The sequence below is a fragment of the Ambystoma mexicanum genome, chromosome 5q (genome assembly GCF_040938575.1).
Source record: "Ambystoma mexicanum isolate Mex_15411 chromosome 5q, UKY_AmexF1_1, whole genome shotgun sequence".
Lineage (NCBI taxonomy): Eukaryota > Metazoa > Chordata > Amphibia > Caudata > Ambystomatidae > Ambystoma > Ambystoma mexicanum.
The window spans coordinates 1,086,146,582-1,086,169,290 of NC_090933.1; the positions used below are offsets into that span (position 1 = coordinate 1,086,146,582).

At 44.3% G+C, this 22,709-nt stretch overlaps 1 protein-coding gene across 1 annotated transcript in view; it reads right to left on the reverse strand.

Annotated features, from left to right (window-relative positions):
* The window catches only part of TATDN1 (TatD DNase domain containing 1), a 463,190-nt gene that overhangs the window by 351,359 nt on the left and 89,122 nt on the right, over positions 1 to 22,709 (reverse strand). Inside the window, exon 2 of the mRNA XM_069621594.1 lies at positions 7,068 to 7,133. Coding sequence (XP_069477695.1) covers positions 7,068 to 7,133 — 66 coding nt within the window. The remainder of the gene's footprint in view (positions 1 to 7,067; positions 7,134 to 22,709) is intronic.

Consider the following 22,709-nt stretch of genomic DNA (forward strand, 5'->3'; position numbering starts at 1 on the left):
GTGCTGCACCTGTATGTGTACGACTGAAGCATATAAGCTTCGTACTGTTGAGATGGCATTCATTCATCAACATTCGTGGGAAATGAAGTTCCTGTAATTATCATGAGAAATTTGCTGCGATGTGGCGGACATCATCATTGCGGACACTATTGAGGAAACATGCACCGTTTCCTATCAAAGTGAGTGCCGCTAATAGAATTCTGATAGTGTGGAAAGTTTAGGAACAATGAACTGCTGAAGTGTACGTAGAACTACGGCACAAAGAGCCATATGGCTGGAGTAAGCATTGCAGACTGCTTCAAAAAATAGAAACATTTCTATTTTATACTTTTTACATGTCTACACCATGGAACCTACCCACATGCCAAATTTCAGGTTTATAGCATGTTGGGAGGTATGCTGAACTTTTCGAACAGACACACACACACACATAATCCACACATGGCAGGCGTAAGTATGGCAGACTTCTTAAAAAAATTAAAAATAGGAAAAATCTATGTCTTATACTTGTAACATTGTCTACACCAGGATTGTCTAACTCCAGGCATTGAGGGCCGGAGCCAGATCGTTTTTTCAGCCTGCCCCATATTAATATTAATGAGATAGATTTGCATACAATGTTTCTAAATGTATGCACATTTTTTCTCATGAATATTAATGAGGGATATCCTGAAAACCAGTGAGATTTCCAGCCCTCGAGGCCTGGAGTTGGACAAGCCTCCTAGCCTACACCATGGAACCTACCCAAATGCCAAATTTCAGGGTTGTAGCATGTTGGGAAGTATGCTGAACATTTTGAACAGACACACATTTTCCCTTTTATACATATATAGAGATGATATGATAGACTGTTGTGGATGATTTTTGCAGGGGTAATAGTAATGAGGGTTGCATTGAATTTGGGGGACTGTAATGAGGAGAAGAGTGGCACAGTTAAGAAGGACTGAGAGGAGGATGAAAGATGCAAGGAAAATGTGAGACTGACAAGAATGAGGAATGAAGGGATTATGAGGGACTGTAATAAAGATGAGGGTTTGCAGGGATAATGACGTACTGTGATCAGGATTAAGGGTGGCAGGTACAATAAGGGGCTGTGAGGGATGTACAGGTAACAAGGGGGAGTAATGCAGGGATAATGAAGAACTGACAAGGATAAGAGTTGTAGGGGTAATGAGGGAGCGTGATGAGGGATGTGATGGTAATGAGCGACTGTGACAACGATGAGGGATGTGATGGTAATGAGTGATTGTGACAAGGATGAGCTATGCAGGGATATGGACTGTAACTAAGGATGCTGGTGTATGGAAATGAGGGACTGTGACAAGGATGAGGGATGCAATAGCAATGACAGACTGTGACGTGGATGTGGGGGCAATGAAGGACTGTGACGCAAATGGAGTATGCTGGGATAATGAGTGACTGTGATGAGGAAGGAGTGCTGGAGTAAGCAAGATTAGGGGCTTTGATAGGATGCACTGGTAATGCACGAATCTGATGAGGGATATGGGTAATAACCCCTCTTTAGTAATCTTTGAATGTTTGGATATGACATAACAAATTACCAGTGTATTGCTTAGTCATATGCTTTTGCCGGTTTGTAATAATACAGGAAACATGGTTTGTGCTTATTAATAGGCGTGTTCATTATTTTACATATTAGAGTGTTCGGTTAATCATTTGCCCATTCATGGTTGTAATTTTAAAGTTTATGCATTTTGTATGCTTATGCTTGGTTTTACCATTAAGTTTTTAGAGTGTTCTTATTCATAAGCTTGTGGTAGTTTATAATATTTCAGATTCACTACGAAAGTTCTTCTGTTCTGCAACAGGAAGCTATGCACATTTCTTTGTCCTATTTGTAGGTATCACTTATATATTCATATAGGACATTAAACATCATTTGTTTTCTGTTTATTTGTATGCTTCTGATTGTTCTTAATATTACACATTACCAGTTTTCTACTTTATCATATGATATCATTAAGAGTGTTTAGAATTATTTGTATATTTCTGCTTGTTTGTAATATTAAACATTATGAGCATTGTGTGTATGTCAAAAAAGTAGAAACATCCCAATTTTTTCTACAACAGAATATCTTGGGTTTGGGTGATGTGAGTTTCAAATTTTAATAGCATGAACAACTGCACAGTAAAGTGCATGTTTGCCAAATCTCTCGTAAATTGCAGTGCACAACTGCGAGAAATCAGTTTGTAAACTTACCATTTCCCTATGGAGAACTCTTAAAAAGCTGAAAATGCCTTTTTATAACTTCTTGTATAACTTTTTTTTAAAATAAGTTTTTATTCTTTTCACATAATGAATACTACAAATGTAGAAAATAATCGTAGCAACATTTCCCCAACGTTCCCCCCCCAAATCCCCCCACCCTCCTCCGAAGGACAGCCCCAACGTCTTGTGGGATTTCCTCAAGCTTCGAATAAAGCCAGGATCCTAATTTTGTGTGGGCACCATTGCACCATACAGTCTGACTGGAGGAAGTCCAACACCGCCCCCCACTCCTTCACAAAGGACCCATTTCAACCTTGCAAGTTGTGAGTCAACTTTTCCATTGTAACTAGTGACCACACTAGCAGAATGTCTCGATGCTTCCAGTTCTGGGCAATAGCAGCCCATGCCGCAATAACCAGACCCATAAAGCTCCTCCATTGCCTCGTCGTGTATCCCTTGGTAGTTTGATCTCTTATCCCACATAGCCAGACCTTTTCCCCCACCAGGGCTACATTTGGAAACATCCCCTGCATATGGGAATTCACTTCTGTCCAAAAGCCCTGAATTTCTTTACAGTCCCACCAGATATGCCTCCAGTCGCCCACTCCCCCGCAACCCACCCAGCAGAATTTTACTTCTTATATAACTTTTGATCGAGGGCATGTATTGTTAACAAATTTGGCATGCTCCATAATATCTCTAAGGTTCAGATTAGGTTCAAATTCAGTAAAGATCCATTCATGGATTCAAATGTTACAGAGAGATACAGTGTGTTCAGTTGTATTGTGTCATTCATCCAAAGAAAGCAATACCTCAATTAGGCTTTCAGATAAGTTGTCTTTTTGTATTGCTTCACTCCAGCTCTCTGGCTGAGTAAGTGATCACAAGATCATGCAAGCTTGCAAATAAATAACTTTGTTAGCTTTGTTAAGGTATCAACTTCTTTTTCTTCTTTTGGATGTGTCTCTCTCTCTCTCTCTCTCTCTCACTCTCACTCTCTCTCGTAGTTTGTGTTGAAAAAAATCAAGGTTTTCTAATTTTTAAGCAAGGGTCATAACATTACTAAACAGTAGACTCCAGTAACAATATGACTATAGCCACTCCTATCAAAATTCGATGAGAGACCAATATGACACCAGGTTTGGACTGAGAAACAAAAGAGACAGTGGAAATGCTTTTGAAGCGGCCCATATTACACTGTGCAAACAAATGTATTGAGCAAGCCCAACCTCTTAAAGTAGGGCTTTGGGGGTTCGCCACCAAATAAACTTTGAAATAATGGGTCCAATAGTCAATCTGTACCTATAAAGGAATTAAAATGTAGTTTAACAACTAAAATACTGACATAAGACATTTGTTAAGAGTGATTCATTACATACTGGGAGCTTTATAACAGACTTGTTGGTTTAAAGGGATTTGTGGGAGAAGGAGTGGTGGCAGGAAGGAATTGGAATGACAGAGAGAAGGTAGGAGAAGCAGAAAACCAGGCTGCCTTCACAAAGAGGCCCAAGGCGTAGAGGCCTACCAGGAAACCTCCAGAGTTCTCTATAGTACAGTCTGCCACTGTACGGCACATGCTTCTTGTTTAGAACCTCTTCTTCGATTTAAAATGCGGAGTCTCAGATGAATGCCCGGTCTTGTAGTGCTACGCCCACCATCTTATTTTACACTGGTGCTTGTGGCTGCCGAGCGCTACCTCGGTGCTCTTTTTCAAGGGTGTAGTGTTTTATGGCCTTGTGTTTTGTGTTCTCTGCCTCCAGAGGTAACTTGTAACAGTAACTGTGTATGGTTGCAACCAGTGTTGCCCCTTGTCGCCTGCTACAGTTATCGCTGTGCATACTGATGCCCCCAGCACCCTTTCTGTTTTGGGTTGATTTAAAATTAATGAAGTCATGTACACCCATTTGACACAAAAGAGGACTGCAATAAAAATTTTAAAAACCAATCACTTCGCTCTATCACTCCAAATTAACATGGAGACATTGGACGTTAGTGTGTCATGAGAAATTTAGATCGAAACAAGCCAGGTATTGTGTCTCATTACGAGTTTGGAGCTAGCCATGCCGTTTTTAGCGGCATGGCTACCCCCAAACTCGGGTCCCGAAAAATGGGAATTACCGGGCCAGTCTGATTTTTGCGGGCCTGGTAATTCCCATTCGGGGGGACCCGGACCCAGTACGAAAAACCTTTCCCATTTGAGCCCTCAGAGGGCTCAATGGGAAGGATGCGAACAACGGTCCAGTTAATGACGGGACCGTTGTTAGCATCGTTGTTCTGCTAGCCGGTGCCGCTCTGCACGTCTGGTCTGACCAGGCGTACAGGACGGCCCCGCGGGCAGAACTCGTAATGAGGCGGTGAGGCAACAACGGCGCTAGTAACACTACCGGCGCCGTTGTTGCCTTACCGCCAGGGTCGTAACGAGGCCACTTGTTATTTAGTACATATCGACGGGGGGAGTAAGAACAGAGTAAAAATGTCTTAAAGAAAGCCTTTTTCATCTTATATTTTAAACAGGAGTTCCTGTCTGCAGTCAAGACAACATGGTTATGTAACATGAATTGTGTTGCATCAAAAATATGGGAAATATAACAGGGATCAGAAATAAACAGTGCTGCCTTAAAAGAAACAGTGCTGCCTTAAAAGAAATAAACGGAACGCATACAGGGTTAAATGTTCCAATTAATGTGTATTTAAATTAATTTGTTCTGCATTAAGAACATTTTAGTAACACTTGTCCTTTTCAGATTCGTAACCTGTTCCAAAACATTACCTGCTAACAGTGCTTATTGCTATTGGTTATCAATATTGCTTGCTTGCCGTTATTGTTGTATCTCTAAATGAATATCTCTGCCGCAAGACCTCTACATTCTACACATCGCTAAGCTATCGATTATCCTTATATACTCACATTTATGATAAGTCGATAACCTTGAATACTGAATACATCTTTTCAATACCCAAGCAGTTTATATTATTTTACGGAATGGATGAAGAACCCTTCATATCCTATATGCATCGCCTAGAATCACTTGTACTCCTACAGATGTACTCACATTTTAACCCGACATTGTTCTCTTTGGGAACCCTGAATTAGTCACATCCGCCTGTTAAAAGATGAGGGCTTGGTTCTCGTGGAGACAGATTGTTTAAGCAAAATGCTCCAATGCTTACCCTACTATCTCTGACGTGGGTGGAGCTGTGGGGTGGAAACTTGGGGCTACACATGCTTCAACCGCTACCCTTTTTTCCTCCTACCCTTTCTCCTCTCTTTCACTATGTTTTCTCCTCTCAATTCCCATTGTAAGTGTCATGCACTACAAGCTATGCAACGGTCTAATTACCGTCCATCATACCATTCTAAACTTTTCCAACAGAAGCCTTGAAAGTACAAGATAAAGGTGGTCCATGTCACATGCAACAGGCAACTCAATAAGATTACTAAAGTAACTTGGAACTGGTCTACATAATTGAGGACTTTATCTCACATACATTGGCTTTCACCACAAATGTAGCAGGTGAAGCAAACCCTGCCTATCCAAGATCTCCTGGGATGGTCTACTGATTCATTTGTTCAAAAGAGGAGCACTGTAATGGTCCTGTCGTTGCTATGTAAATTCGGCTCAAGAGTTACATTGATTCGATGAGGGTCATTTGAGCTTTGTTAGGCTTTCAGGGACCACTCTTATTCCCAAGAGGAAATCAATTGGTTTTGTCACCAGTTTGCCAAATATAACAGAAAATGTAACATTGGGATAGAAGGCCTGCTTTGTCCTCCTTTTATATTTTCATTAAGGAGGTCACCCTACCACCTGTCATCTCACTGCTATCCTCGTTATCCAAACAGCCAAAATGGTGGCCCGAAACTTCACTATTCTTTCGAATAAACGGTTGCCCTAAAGATTCAGCCCTCAAAATAACTTGGAACGACTATAGTGAGGACTCAATGGATTTATTGTAGAAGTCACTCTTCTGCCTCTACTCATTTAAATATTGTCAACTAAATAATTACTAACGTATTACATCAATTTGAGGGAATTGGGGGTATTGACCAGGTGTTGCAAAACAAAAGATCACATATTGCCTTAAGGAGTCCTCCCCCCCCCCCCAATTAGTGGCTTTGGAGATTTCCCTTCCAAAGAAGGATGTGTCCCCCTCCTGGATGGCTTTGTGTTATTCCCAAAGGCCTTTCTGTTTTCGTTCCAGTCAGGTGCCCTTTTCTACTTTCTCTATTTTGCCTCCAGGTGCATTGCCTTACATTTCAGATATTTCAGGACAAGGGAGAACCACTTTGGAAAGTAGATTCGGAAAATCTTCCTTTTAAAGAAGGAAACTGAGTACGGGACCTTCGTGTTTTCCTCATTAACTTGACCAAATACTCCTTCAGTGTCCCGTGAGCTCTCGAAAAAAATTTCAGAAAGCCTATGTTCTCTAAAAAGATGCCTGTGTTAATTCTACAACACAATTTCTCCTTAAGGTTTACATTTGCACATATGCTGCTGAGCTAATAAAGGCTGCCACTTTTAAGATCAGTGTAATTTAAACATCCGATCCACACCATGTTAGAACATTTTTTAAATGGTTTGATGATATTTGGAAAAACACAAACTTTGTGGGTTTTGTAGAGCACAACATTTCGAGGAGATGCAGAGTTTGGGCCGGGGGTGAATAGCTATACTTGGAAGCTGCATGACATGATTTCCCTATCAGTTGGTTAACTGAGCAGCTTTTAAAGAGGACACAAGCCCTCTTCACATGTATGAAAGGCTATTACAGTATCACACTAGAGATAGTTTCGAGTATTAGGAAACATCAAAAAGCTATAAATAAAAACACTCGCCTTGATGTTTCTGTGTTCCGCGGTATATGCCTCGGAATACCGGATCTGTAAGGTTAATGCCAATATCTGCAACAAACAGAATGACAGCTGTTAATGATTCACAAATACAGCCAGCATCAAATCAATCATAAGCGTAAGAATCACCCCATTGCTTGTAAGTGGGGCGAGGCTGGGGCTGTATAAAAAATAATCATCTGTTCAAAATTGCAGCACTATCCAAGTCAATTGTTTTAGCACAAGAAACCACTTTTTAAAAAAATTGTATTTTATTGGATTATTGTTACCATCGTGATACAACTGTTAAGACATTACCCAACCCGGATAACGTACCAAGAAATAAGACTGGGGTCAAGAAAAGGAAAAAGAAAATCACTATTGCGAAAAGTGACCCTGATGGCTTTCAAACCTTTGGTAACTTAAGAAAAAAAAAGAACATCCTCCTCAATCCCCCCACACCAGCAACCCTCCCTTCACATCTGGGAAAAAAAAGAATCTTACATTCTAAAACTATACAAATCACAACACCACTTGTACATCGGGTATAATAATGTACATGTCAGAAAAAAGAATCATCGGTACACCAATTTTGTTTGACCAAGCCCACTTATCTATGTGCATAGACTGATCTTCCATAAGTTGTCGGGCCCCCTATTGTTTGTTACTACGTTGCCTGCTTGTGCGTGTCCTTAAATGCAGCATGGCACTCCAAGAAGGGGCGCCATGTCTTTGTTCAACCATTCTTTCTTTGAGGGTAGCATGTTACATTTCCAGTGAATCGTGAGGCAGACTCTTGCTGCTAAAAGCAGGTTTCTAGGCATGTGTGACAGTACTGTGTACGTCCCCTCCGTGTCTGTTTCTAACCCAAATAACATTAATAATGGGGACACGTCTCTGTGAATCCCATCTATGGCTCCCATCCAACCCAGAATCTCCTTCCAGTATACCTGAACTTTCTGACAACTCCACCACTAGTGCCAATAGTCGCAAACTTCAGGGAAACCTCTCCAACAATACAGGGTAACGCCTGGATACATTTTTGCCAATCTTTGCGGGGTTAGGTCCATCACATCAGTAGACTTCTGTTATGCATCTTGTATTGCATGGAGCTTGAAGTGGACTAGGCTGCTCTATATATCAATGCACAGGTGTCTCGGCTGTCTTGCGAGCCCATCTAGTTTGTTTGCCTGGTATCGGTAAATGACTTGTGCTAATCAAGGAGTAAAGCCCTCCACATCGTTATTCTGCCATTCCACCCAGTCAAACGCCATCCCTGCATTGATTGACAGCAGAGTAGGACAGTCGTCTAGATGGTTAATGGAGGCCATCAGAGCCAGGGTTTTGTGAATATTAGCGGCGCCCTGCCTGCCCTTTACTTAGCCGACTTGGTTTGTGTGTACTAAGTGGGGTAAAACTAGGGAGAGCCTGCCCGGCAAGACAATTGCGTAAATCTTGGTGTCCACATTTATAAGTAATATGGGGCGGTATGTGGCGCATTCCGTGCCATCTTTACCCTCCTTCGGGATAACTATAATTTGAGATTCCATAAACTATGGTGGGGGTTGGCTAGTTTCTAAAATGTTATTGAAGAGTTTGACTCGGAAAGGGAGTTAAGCAGTTACTGTAGTCCTTATAAATGGCTGGAGTGAGTCCATTCTGCCCTAGTGCCGAGCCTGCCTTAAGCTTAGATATAGCACTTTGTATTTCTTCAGTCGTTATCGGGGCATTTAGTAAAGCTAGATTGTTGGTAGCTAGCGGGTAATGGGGGAAATTCGACAGATATCTCGCTAGGTTCAACTCTGAGCTTCCACCCTCTGTATTGTATAAGGGAGCATAAAATTGGGCGCTTGGTGATCTCAACCTGGCTGATCAGTCCCTCCCATTCTCATCTTTGACTTTGTACACTGCCTTATCTATTGTCTGATTGCGCAGACATGTGGCCAGCATGATGTGGGCTTTGTCGCCCTTCTCATAACATTTTTGCTTCAGGAACCTAAGCTGAATTAACGCTCTGTTATGCCATATGTCGCTCGATTCTTTGCATGGCGTTCTAATGCTTGTCAGAGTTTCCTCTCTAAGGGCGGTTTGGGTTTGGAGGGATAGTTCCTTCTGCCTAATTTCCTGTTTGAATGCTGAATCCCTCAGCAGCCTCGTCCTGTTCCTGAGCGCCCTCCCTTCTGCGATCAAGACCCCCCCGAAATGTGGCTTTAGCCGCTTCCCAAACTGTGCTCAGTGTGAGTTCACCCGTGTCATTGATTGCAAAGTAACCTCTAATTTCTTCGGCAAGGGAGTCTCTGAATATTATGTCTTTGTAGAGAGTGTTGTTACAGATCCACCTATGGTCTGTCTGTGGGGGAGGGTCTAAGTCGATTTTCAGTAAGCACATCTCATGATCGGACCAGCACAGAATCTAAAGGTTGGCTATCAGTATGACGTACTGGGATGCTGCTGTCAGCAAGACAGTCTATTTGTGAATATGTCAAGTGTGGCAGGGAATAAAAGTGAATGCCCTTTTCTGCGGGCGCATCACCCTCCACGTGTCCATCAGGTAATTAGCTCTCAAGAGATCAGGGAATCTTTTTCTGCCTAGACACAGAGGAGGGATAGCTCCCTGCCTCGTGGAGTCCTAATCCATAGTGTGGTCCGATATAAGATTAGAATACCCTCTGCATATCAACAGGCCAGATTTCCAGCAATCTAAAAAGGTGAAGAGGTCTCTGCTGAAGGTTAGCCGGTTGATACGCTCACCTGGACTTTGCAGAGGCATTGGGGCACGGTTGCAGCCCTCCCCGAACTTGAATCACCCCCTTCCGGCCTCTCCCTCAGTAGAAAAGCTATGAGCGGTGGTACGTGGGGATACTGCTTCTGTGAATTATGGAAGATATGCTCTCCATCCTGCTACTTCAGGCAGGGGCGCGTCAAATGGGATCTAGTTCCTTCACTGATCCCTGATGAGGATTAGTCCAGTCCAGCTGCGACTATGCTTCTCCTTATGATTGGCAAGTCTTTCTTGAGCTCTTGTGATGCTGTTCGTTCTGTTTAATGTCTTTATATGTTGCTCCTATTTATGCCCGCAATAATGTCTCTCTTCTGTTTTCTTCCCTTAGATGGAAATGCAGCCTCAATGCAGCTGAGAGACGCGGCCGGATTGAAGATGGATGCTACGGCAATGTTCGAAAGCAGGTAAGTGAAGGTTTAAGGGAAAGCCAAATATAGCGAAGCGCAACCTTAAACTGACAGTTTTTTCGATGTCTAACCTTGTCTTCTGTTTTTCCTTGCAGGCTCTGGTATCGACGATGGAGCGTGTCGTGCTGCGGTGCCAAGATGAAGATTTTGGCTTTCCGGAAAGTGTAAAGATGAATACTTGGTTCGCCGAAGAGATGTACAGGTAAGACCACCTTCACCCAGTTGGTAAGTATGATGGCTGGAAGCAGGATGTTCAGGAAGCAGGATCTTCAAAGGTAAGTCTGACCTCAGGCGACGGTGAGCGTTACGTTGCTTGCAAGTGCAGAATAACGCAAAGCGCCGGTCTTGAGGATCGGGGCAGTTTATAGAGCTGAGATCGTGGGCACGCCCATTAGGGCGGGCTTACCAGCCACACCCTGCCAATCCTAGAGAGTGAGCACATGCAAAGGCAATCCATTAGCACCCACACCCAAGAATACACTTGGGGCTGCTTAATGGATGGAATGTCCAAGGTTAATGCATCCTACTTAATGGAATGAATGTTCAAGGTTAATGCATCTGAAGTGCTATATCCATAATAAAAGCCTTTTGGTGTTAAATGGATGTTCTTGTTTCATTCTGTTCATGAGCCTGGCGCCAAAGACGCCAGGACAGTGTCCACCCAGGTCTCCTGTGCATGTGACTCCTGTATGCCTGTGCCCCTGACTTCATGACCATGACACCGGTTTTAGTTGGGTCCATATACTGAGCAGAGGGTCACTGGATGTGATCGCATCTTCCCATTAACCACAATATACCTCCCCTCCTCGTTTCTATGAATCTGGGCTACTTGGAGGCCTAAGGACTTCCTGTATATGAGGCTCAACCCTCCTCTTTTGTGTTGACCTGACACCCACAGTGCCCCTCCCAATTCCTTCCCTCTCACTTTAAACTCTTCTCCCCTTCTGAATTTTGTTTCCCAAACAAATAACACATCTACTTTGGAGAGCTTGAATTCCCTTAACACCATGGAACGATTATACAGAGAATTCAAACCTTTAACATTAAGGTGCCCAAACTGTATCCCTTCAACTGGCCCCATGATCACATGACAGTTCATTCCCTTTCGCCTTGGTCGATCGAATCATTCGCCATGTAATCTCATAAAAAGGTATAGAGTACTTGGAGATAAATTCTCTACTAAATCGGTTCATTTCCAACAAGTGTGTGTTGCTGACAACGCTCTTTTTACCCTGATGTGAATTCCCCTCTACCCAACCCTCCCGAACGAAAAGTGCCATCTTCGACACTTCTCCTGTTAGAGACACCCTAAAATAAGAAGGGCCACACTCCAGGAGCCCCTCATCGAGCTGACATATAACATAAATTTTCTTTTTAACAGAGTAGTTGGTGCACACCACTGCTAAAAAAAAACAAGCTTTCACAAACATTTCATCTTAAGGACCGAGAATAGGAACAAGTGTCGTAAAATGTATTTTGCTCCTCTCTGATCGCCTTCACCCTCCTCCCTTTAAGGCTGTCCCAGCTAAACAAAATTTGCCTCGAGAATGTTAGGTCCGCCTCTTCTGGGTAGACTGAGCGAGGAGAAGTAGAAGGAGAAATGTCAATCTTCCAAATGTTAACCATATCTTTAGTCTTCAAGGGGTGTTAAAGTGTGTTAACTTCCTGGAGCCCTGTGCACGGCCTCTTCTTGGTGTAGAAATCCTTGCCTTGTCAATGGGATCTTGTGGCATGATTCTTCCCGGGTTGTTCTCGCATGCCCGTTCGTAGGCTCTCCAGGACCCCCTCAAGCTTCTTCCTCCGAGGTGATGTGGGATTCCTTTTGGCCGTGTTCAAAGTTTAATGAAAAGAGGAACCCCATCTATACCACACTCCGTGCTCTTGCAGCAAACTTGTAAACCGGCGGCAGCCTCCTCTTTTGATGAGTGTAGTCGCCGACAGGTCCTGGAATATTTGGATATTTGATCCTTCAAATTCAATGTTTTTTTTTTCCCTTGCCCTTTGTAGAATGTGCATTTTATGTCTGAAGTGGTGGCACTTGGCAAGGACAGATCTCGGCCATTTGCTGGACGCCATGCTCTATGGATTCTATCAAACTCTATGCCCAGGTACCTTGGGGGGATCAAAAAGTGAACCAATTGGAGTCAATTAGTTTCTCCAGGGATGTCCCGGATTCGTCTGACTTTTCACTTCGGGCCATTATGCAAATATTTGATTCCTGCTCCCTGTTCTCCAAGTCATCCATTTTCATTTCCAAGTCTCTCTCTTTTTGTTCCAAGTCTTGGAGGTGGGCCTCAGTTTTCATTACAGTGAGGTCCCCGGACAACTGATAGTTTTCCAGAGCCTCAATCTGATCCTCAACCTTGACCATTCTTGATTGCAGGTCAGTGACCTTCTAAGTTAGATTAGATTTAGTTGACCAAATGTTTCCCAGCAGAAGTCGTATGTCTGCTTTAGTTGAACTGCCAAGATCTACTCCAGGGATGTCCGGCGGGGTTGCTGCTTGCTCCGGTTCCATTTCTATAGAATGACGCAGAAGCTCTGCAATCAGAGTTCCATGAGCGTTGGGTTTTGATTGCTTTTTTGTATAGCGCCTATACACAATGTGTTTCAAAGCACTTCAAGGCAGAAGAGGGAACAAGGGAGAAAACAGTCACATTCTTACAAGTCCTTCATACATTTAAGAATGTGAAAATAACTACCGTACTTGGCCTGGCGACATTTCAAGTAGTGCAAGAGCTTAACAATGTTATGGAGGGGCGGGGGAGTGGGAAGGAAATGAGACAGACAAGCGGCTACTTTACTAGGCCCGACGACAATTGTGGTAGTGCTGAAATTTTACAAGAGGTGGGGGTGAGGGGGAACAGGGAGAAGGAGAAGAACAAAAACAAGCAGCTATCGTACTAGGCCTGATGACATTTCAGAATGATGCTGGAGGGGAGAGGGAGGAAAAAACAAAAAGAAGGGAGGAGACAAACAAACTGCTATCATGCAGGTCAGGTGACATTTCTGATAGAGGAAGTGCTAAGGGAAAGTCAGGGGAAGCGGAGAAAGGAGGGGACCGCAAGAAGAAGGATTCAGGAGAAATTACATCTAAAGCAAGCAGGAAGGGCAGGGGGAACCACAGGCAGGTATGCAGACAGACAAGAAGAAACAACAGGGGGGTGGGGGAGCATGATAAACAGGCAGGCATAGAGGCCCCAAGGAAAACACAGTCAAGCCAGGGACTAGGCTAAAATTCATGAAAACACAGCCAAATTCAATACTAAGCTAAATGCATAAAAACACAGTCACATTCGAGGCTAAGCTAACTGCATGAGAAAACAGTCATAATTCGATAGCAACCAGATTCAGGAGCTAGCAGTGGGTGTGAACACTAAGAGTAATCAGAAGTGCAATCAAAGAGGACAAGCCGAGAAGGAAGCAGGGGCGAAAGCGGGTAGAAGTGTCCAGAGGAGGTAATAAACCCAAAGTTAAGGAGGAGGGTTATGGAAGTCCAGATTTCAAGTAGAACGAGGTCACCGCATCAAGGAATTTCGAGTGCAGGGGTGACAGGAAATTACCTAATGTAGCATTCCGGTAGCGGAGCAGACAGGGGCCTTCGTCGTAGGCCTATATAGTTGCGGCCAGCTCCCGCCTCCCGGTTGCTCCGATTGGCCTATAAAGGCCAAGGCAACCAATGGGAGGGGGTCAGCCAGGCAGAAAGAAAGCATCAGAAGCTGTGTGGAGAAGCCATCTTGGAATGGCAAAGGATCAATGAGGCCCAAGGCAGAATGCAGAACAAATCACAAAACCCACGTGGTGGGTTAACAGCAAGGCAGGGAAAATCAATTGTGCCAATCCCCCAGCTGCCGTAGTAAATTGTGGCAATAATGAAGTGAAGAAGAAGTTGTTAGCGTAACAAGCACTGTGTGCATGACAAAATGAAGGGTCTTACCCTTTCACTGTGCGTGCTCTCAGTACAGTTGTTAAAAGGCAGGGCTGGTCACCTGCAGCACTCGTGGCGATGCTCCCTCCATGGAGTAGTTGGAAAGCAGGACGTATGGGAATAGGTGCACGCGGTGGTACCTTCCTGCTAGAAAATCGGCCAGCGCCACGGTGAGGATCAGTAGGTCTTCTCCAACTAGATCGCTAAAAGGCTGCCTCGATCAAGCACCTGATGTACTCTGTGCTGCGATGCCTGTTCACTTGCCAATTTATTTCACAGTGCACCACTCCTCCAAGCTGTTCTGTAGACTGACAGAGTCTTGAGTAAACCTGCTGAGGTCTGCACAGAAGTCCGATTCCTCACAGGGCTGAGAAGGTGTCCTTCCTCTCCTCTTCCCACCCCTTCTGTCTGACAACTCTTTTTTGTATTGTTCTATTCTGCTTTATTTAAGCTTAGGGTGCCAGAATTATTTGCACTGGATGTGCTGAAAAGGCTGACTCCTGGTGCCACGAGCTCAGACTGCGGCTGCTGCGCTCTGCCAGGTTCCTGTCTGGGTGGACACAAACGCGCCTGCAGTGCTTCTTGCCGAGGCGCTTTTATATAGTGTGCCGGGTCACTGCTCTAGCCACCTCCCTTCCACCCAGTGTTGGGGGTCGGCGGAGTGGTTCCCGCTGTGGGATGTGTGGTCCAGTCATGGTGTGGTCCAGTCATGGTGTGAGGTTTAACACCCCCGTGTGTTGAGTGCCGGGGCCTTCGCGCCTTTTTCCTCCCTGCCTGGCGCTTGGGAAATGAATGCAGCTACACTGGGGGTTCGTGATCAGTAACCCCTCCTTACCGCTTTTCACTGATGTTCAATCCAGGAGCAGGGCGGTGTACAGCCGCGGTGACAGGATGGCACGCTGTGTTGCAGTAAGGCAGGATGCTTTCTTCATATCACTGCGGTATTGGACATTAACGCCCCGTCGTATCGGGCCGTATCTAGGTCCGGGCAGCGTTCGGCAGGAAAGAGGGCAGTGTTATGGCTCTGCTTCGGACCGGTGTGCCTGAGCACCTCCGATCCTATTTTACAGTGTATGATTGTGTAAATCAGTTAAATGCACCAACCATTTTATCTGACTTCTGCGCTCGGTGAGGGAGACTTCGTCTCAAGATGCCATTCTGTCTCCGCCCCCTGGTGGTCTCCCCACAAGAAACCACTTTTAACCATGATTTCAGTAGAACATGAACTACATTACATTATTAGGCTCCCTGCACAATGTTGCTTAAACTTCTAGTCATACTTGACTGGTGTGCCTCCGACCTATCAAACCAATACAAACTGGACCAGATGGGTAGTTTCAGATCACTGAGCCCTCAAGCCGGATGAGGAGTGCTGTTTCATTCCTTCCAGACTCCAGTTATACTCAACTACACATGTATCGTCTAGGAATTCATATCACAGATCCTGACATTGCTGTACACCAAAACGCTGACGACAGACAGATATACCTAGAATTCAGCCACACCAAAAACATTTCACAGCCAATACGCTGTCTGATGCCCATCCAATCATGGATGACGACGAATGCCAGCTAAAACTCAATCCCATTAAAGCCGACTTTGTGATACCCAGCATCTCTGCTGAACAGACGCTTATTCAATCACGGCTATCCTGCAAGAATCTTGAAGGGTGTGCATGGAATCTAGCCCAGAGTTCCAAATTCCTTGATTTTTACCACTGATTGCAATCTGTCATTTAAGCAACACAAGAGCAAAATGGCCTGATATCAGAACTATTGCACAAAATCATTCCTTCCCATCTCCGCTTGACTTCAGGACCTGCGTCTAATCGCTAGTGCTGTCACACTTACATAAGGGAGGCACTCTTGTCAGGTATGCCAGCTTCAGCCCTTGTACCACTCAAAGCAGTACGATATGCTGCAACAAGATTAATCAATGGCATCAGAATGTTTGAGCATATTTTCCTCATCCTTTGGGAGCTACACTGGCTGCCGATAACAGCTGGATCCTCTTCTGAACAGTATGCATCTCACAAAGACGGCGACTGGGGAACTTTCGGGCCAGAGGAGGTGGTATATGGGGGTGACTTAGTGCTCCTCCAGTCTCCCTTTGGCAAACAATCATATGCCCAGCAGTCACCACTTCAAATAAGGTAACCTCCATGCCTCACAATCTGCACCAGCCATTCCAGAGTGATAATTGACTCTTGGCGAGTAAGAAATGGTGTGCTGTGAGCATGTGGAGAACTGGGAGGGGGGAGGGGTTACTTTTTATGTCTGGATAGCATCAAGCACCATCCCTTGATACCCTGCCATCAAATATATTGCATGAGGAAAAAGAGAAAGTACCCAGCACTACAACAATCTGAGAGAAGCAGTATTAGTGCAAAAACCTGAGTAATCGGCCTCAGGACAAGTTTTCACTTAATACAGCATCTGATGGATTTCTGCTTCTTCTTCTGAGCTACGTCCATGACTGAGGAGCGAGATTCTTTGATGGGGGAATCATAGGTGCGTAAGCCCTGCAACAGATTGTGGAATGAAGATCTGAGAATCAAGTACCAACGGGAAAGGGACACCAACCAAGTATGCAAACTATACTGTTACGTCCAATGACCTCACAGGAGGCAAAGGTAGGTCACTTATACAGGCTTAATGTCCAATAACACATGAGGTGCTCCAACTGCAGCTCCACTGACAGTCTTTGGGTAAAGCCGGAGGTGACTTATATACTGCCAGGTGGAACCTGAAATCTGCAGGGGTTCCCTTGGCAACACAACTACTATGTACAACAACACAGTAACATGCTTAACCAGTGTCAAAGAAAGGTAAATAAACTAGGTCAAAAGTAAACTATAACAAAAGGTAAACACCTACTGAGAGTATACAAACCATACAAGTACATGGGTAGCGCGCAGGTACACTTACTGAGAGCCTCAGCAACCAGAACATGTGACTGGCCCACTGTGTTGATGCCTGCTCACAAGATGAAGTAGAGGGTATATGAGCCCTTGGGCCATGGTGGCTAGAGTACAGGTCAAAATATCTTACCAGTTGAACCACAGCACCTGATTATAAGGGAGAACCCAGGACATGCTCATGGGAAGGCGGCAGAACCAATTAGCCCCGACCAATCACATGACCTCGGGCTAAGGGGTGAAAATAATTCCAGCAATCAAAAATCTCATTGCAATAATTGGTCCCCAAGAAAACATATAAAAAGAGGCAGACTAGACTGAGATGGAGCGGGACAGCTTTCCAGAGAGCTGATTTTATAGAAGTGAGAGAGCCAGGAGAGAGAGGGGATGGAGCAGGAGGTGGCCAACAAATACGGGCCAGATTGCGGGAGATGTAAAGATAAGGTAGCTAAGTCAAAAAGGCCTCAATGTAAGAGTCTTGCATAAGAGGTTACAACAAGAGTCCAGCCCTGGCCGTAAGGGTGCTGAAGTAAGGCTCGCCCACAACGGTGGCATGTGTTTTTATATGCACTTTTATTAATTAAGAAAGGATTGGAAAAATGCCCCTCTCTCCCTAAAGCTAAGAGGGAAAATTGTCAGGGAGTCCAAATCTAAAAAGTCAGTCACTGTCGTGTCTCAAAACCTACCTTTGTCCCTAACACTAATAACCAAAAGTAACTGCGCAAGGATAACCTCTTCTCAAAGTATAAGTGTTCTTTGTGTCTTCAACCAACAGAAATTGTCCCAGTTTCTCTGGCAAAGTGATGCAAAACAATGTTCCAAAATGCAAGATTCCATGGGTAGGATTGTGCTCCTTTCCCCTAGACTTCCTCTTATCTTGTGCCTATTCCTTTTAGGGCTCCTGAGCCCCTTTTCTCTTAGATAAAATGTCACTGGGCAATTCACAAGGTAATGCCTCTTGTGTTCGTGATTCTTTATCCTACCAACTTGACACAGTTCGTTATGAAGCGTAGGATCTCAATGCTAGGGTTATGTTCTTCTTCCCTAGTCTTCTATTTATCTTCCTTTCGTTCTTAGGGCTCCTGAGCCCGTTTCTAGCTAAGATAATAATGTTACTTGATTCTTTGTTCCCACTAACTCGGCACACTCCACAACCGTAGCGTAGGATTCCTTTCTGCCAGTTCCAGGGTTCTTTACCCTCTTGTTGTCAACCCCTCATAGGGGCGCGAGTCCCAGACGTGCAATATTTCACACGACTTGGTTCACTCTCCTGCCAAGCCAGTGATCTCTCATGAACTGTATCTCTTTCTCTCCCATGGCCCCAGACCCTCTTAATCTTTGTCACTTTAAACTTTGGGTGTGGGTGCCAGACTTGCACAGGTGCGTTGTATCCGCTTGGTTCACTCTCCTGCCAAGGATGCAACTTCCTGCTTTGCCTCGTTTTCAATCAGGCTCCCAGACCCTCTTATTCTCGACTTCTTATTTGCTTTTTGCCTTAGGGTCCCAGACAATCTCCTTCTGACTTCTATGTTCTTCCCGTTGCTTCTCTGGAACACCAGCACCTCCCAGGCAACCTGTGTACCCGTTTCCTTCTTTCTCACATGTATCGGCAGTTCCTGGGCAGCTGCATCCCTTTCCGAGGCTCTGCTAGCGTTCTGGTATCCAGTGGGTTCTGCAGCAGCTCAAGCAGTCTTCCGACACTTCAAGGCTGCGTGTTCTCTCTCTTGCATGCTTCGCCGGAGCCTGGAGCGTTCAGAGGATTTACTAAGTGGCAACCAGAGAAGTCCTTTAATGGTGGACCACATTCGGGTTCTCCCTTTCCTCTCGCTACAGCTTCCCTTCTGGCTTGTGTCAGCTGCTCCCGTGCACGGCTCCCGCTGCTCCTCCTCAGAGGACCGCTCTCTCTTCTGTCCCAGCTTACATGCTTTCAAACACCTGTGTGGGATTGCTGTACTGCTTTGGGCCAATCACCTGCACTGAGAAGCTAGACCGCTCACTCTGCTTCTCTAGAGTGATCCTTGCACTCCCGGCCATCAGCTTCACAGTACAAGTTTCAAACATTTATGCATAGCACTTTGTACTTTCTAGTCTTTCAGTTGTCATGTTCATTGGGGTTGACTGACTGGGCAACAAAAACACATTGGCTCTATTTAATTGGCTCTATTTAAAGAGGCGATAAGTAGGATTTGGTGTTGGAGAAGGGGTTAAATGTATTGAAACAGCGTCTTACCGCGTTCCCTGATGATGATTGTCCACAAACCCACAGAGGGGTTACTTCCCCATGTGATCCTCCCTGAGTGCATCACACCCAGGGGGACTATTGTACAGTGGATGCACCACCGTGGCCTCATGAGAAAGGTCCCCCCTAGGGAAGAAGGGACGACATCCTCAGATTCGTCACAGGGCCTAGACCCAGAAGCTGTCCGGAGCCAGAGAATATTGAAGAGATGAATCAAAGAACAGACTGCTGGTGGCCATGGCCCTGATGGTAGCTGAATATCCACCAGAGCCAACAAGGCGTCGGACACTGGAATAAAGATGTTAGGTGGTCTGACCATAAGCCCTCCACTTGATTCTGTATTGCTCCATTGTGGCACTGTTAAATAAGAATCCCCCCTCCATGTTAATAAGGTATTCCCCTAGGAGCAGCAGGAGCTTTCCCACCCTACCTGACCCTAGGATGGAGGATTAAACTGAACTAGTTTGGAGAAACCAAGATGGGATAGCATGCGAATTTTAGATCACCTAGAAACACCTGATGATAATGTCACATAAATAGAAGAAAGCTCATACACACTATTACAACTCCCTAGTAAAATGATCTTTTAAAAATATAACAACAAATAAAAACAGACTCATGGAAACATTGACATAGCCAACAGACTGTTAGGCAGTATTTCTACAACGCATAGAATGCCATAATGGTGGCTTGACACACGCAGGCAGCAGGACGTTCTGCAAGCCGCTTTTTTTTTACAACATTCAGGTAGGACACATCTATAAAATACTCTTGATAGTCATGGATATATTGAAACATAGCTTGGACCAGTAACCTTGACTATCTTTAAACGAGCAGATTGTACCTATATGGAAACTGAAGGAAAGTGGTTGTCCCATATATATACGAAGAGCACACAAACCATTTCTTGCATGGCATCTAGAAGGTAACAAAGGATTACATCATTTAAATCTTGAAAAAATGAATTATAAAGGTCATTTAATGTTAAATGTGATAATTGTGAATTCACCAAATTCTGTATCCTTTTTTATTCGCTCACATTGTTTGGGCTGCTAGAGTGAATTGGATTGGCCATTTTGTAAGATCGGTGGAGCGGTTTGTCTTCATGCTGCGTGTACATCGATGAGAGGATAGATCAAGGGTAAAGCGTTCACTTTGGGAACACGCAGATGGCGGGCAACATGGGTTTCATTCCCGGTTCGGGACGTAGAGCTGGAGGAGTGTCTAAGCGCATCACACACAACCTATGTTTCCCCCCCTTTTTGTACGAGTGGAACTGTGTATATTGATGAGGGATTTGTTTAATGATGCTCTTAAGAGCATGTTTTGTTTCCATGCTGCTTGTACACTAAGCTGCCTTTTACATTTGTGCTGCATTGAAATGGGTTTGGTAGGCTCACAATGCAGAACACCACTTAAAAGCAGCATTTTTCATGGGTGTATCTTGGAATGGTAACGCATGCCTTAGAATTGTTATCTCCAGCCCAGGACGCTTGCATGGAGAGTTAAAAATGCACCAAAAAAGGATCAAAGGGCTATTTAAAACTAGAGTTCATGAAACGGCCAACAGATGTACACCCAATGAATAACATTGAGAAAGGGGATGTGGAAGTGGTTCTGCACACACAGTCCACTATGTTTTAAAAAGCCCCATTCATGGTATTGCTGCACATATAATAGTAGTAAGAATAATAAAAACATAATTCCATATCGCAAAGTTTGTCTCTTGGCTTTGTGAGACAAGCATGGTATCAAGAGATGACACAGATAAGTAAGTAGATTTTCAAAACCATTGTTTTCAATGGTCAGGTTGGGAAAATGCATAAGTAGCTCTACCTCTACAGTGGGAATGTTCCCTAATGAAATGAAAACTATGGGAAGTCTAAGTCTGTCAGTCAAAAGAAAAATACTGTCTCCGTCAAAACCTATGCTTGCCCTCAATTCTACAGAGTAATAGGGTGTATGGGATTTGGCCAACTCCATAGTTTTCAAAGTAAAGTTAATGTGGCAATGAAGCTTTTCCGTAGCTCCCTTCCCCAAGCTCAAGGTACTCTGGAAGTGTTCAAAGTAAAGTTCCACAGGTTCTCAGGATACACTTGGCCACTCAGATTGGCTTGACAAAAGTTTGCAGTACCTTTTTCTTGTCAGGCTGCACCTCTGTAACGGGTTCCTCAGGCTTACCTCGCCTCGAGCCAGACCCTCTTGATTCTTCTCCAACTAAACATTACTCAACTGGTTCATTGTTGCCTCCTGTTAAATAGTAAAGTTCAATTCACAAAGTCCTACTAGAAAAGGTCACTCTTCCCTTGGTTCCTGGTGGGACTCGTTTCCCCACTCTGAACCAAGTTCTTTGGTTTACAGCCTCTGTACTTTGTGCAGCTCTCTTTCACAGCTAGGGCTCGCCTGGACGTGGTACAGTTGTGATCCTCCCACGCTTGTCCGCCCCCAGGGTTGGGATCCAAAAGCGATTGCCCGCCCCTGGTCACCTGCGTAGAAGATCCCCGGGGAGTAGGCATGGAAAAACCCTTAGGTCAGAATGAAATCCACACCTGCTGTCATAGGTGTTAAGGGAATACAAAATGAAAATAGTGTCTCAAAAGGAAATGTCGGAATGGCCATAGCACTAACTCCCTTCCCCAGGTTCAACCCCACAGGGTCTAGAGTTTCTAAAAAAAATAAAGGATGAGTGGATGTCACAGTTCTGTCAGTCTTGCACACTTTGGCTTACTGGTACAATTCAACAGTGCAATCTTAGGCTTTCAGCTTCTGGTAGTTCAATCACTTCATTAGGCTTTGATCACCTTGCCATAAATACTCAGTTCATATATTCTCCATTTCTTACAGTTCTACACAGGCTTCCCTCTGCCTGGCTCGAGCCAGTCTCTCATTCGTGTGGGTCTCCTTCCCGACGTTTTCTCTCATGTATCTTTTCTCTGTCAAAGACTTTTGTGACCGCAAGCAATTTATAAAGACCTCTGCATGACCACTTGGACCTCTCTATCAACAATCCTTCATTTCACAATTAACAACATCTTATGGCACCAATAATTCTGGTACGTATGATTCTAATTCTCTTTAGTCTGTCCTCTTGGCTTTTTCAAATGTTCATGGGTAATACCAATACCTCTTGGTATTTATAGTTCTTGTTCTCTTTTAGTGTCAAAGTTCAGATTCAACACAAATAGTTCTTATTCTCTTTTACTCTTTTACTTGCCTTCCTGGCCTTTTTCCACAGTTCTTATATTTTACTTTTGCCCTCTTGGCATATTTCACACTTCACTAATGTCCCTTTCCTATTATTCAACTTTCGTTCCTGATCGTGGCTTCCTTTGATCTATGCTTGCAATATCTTTCAACATCCCAAAACACATTTCA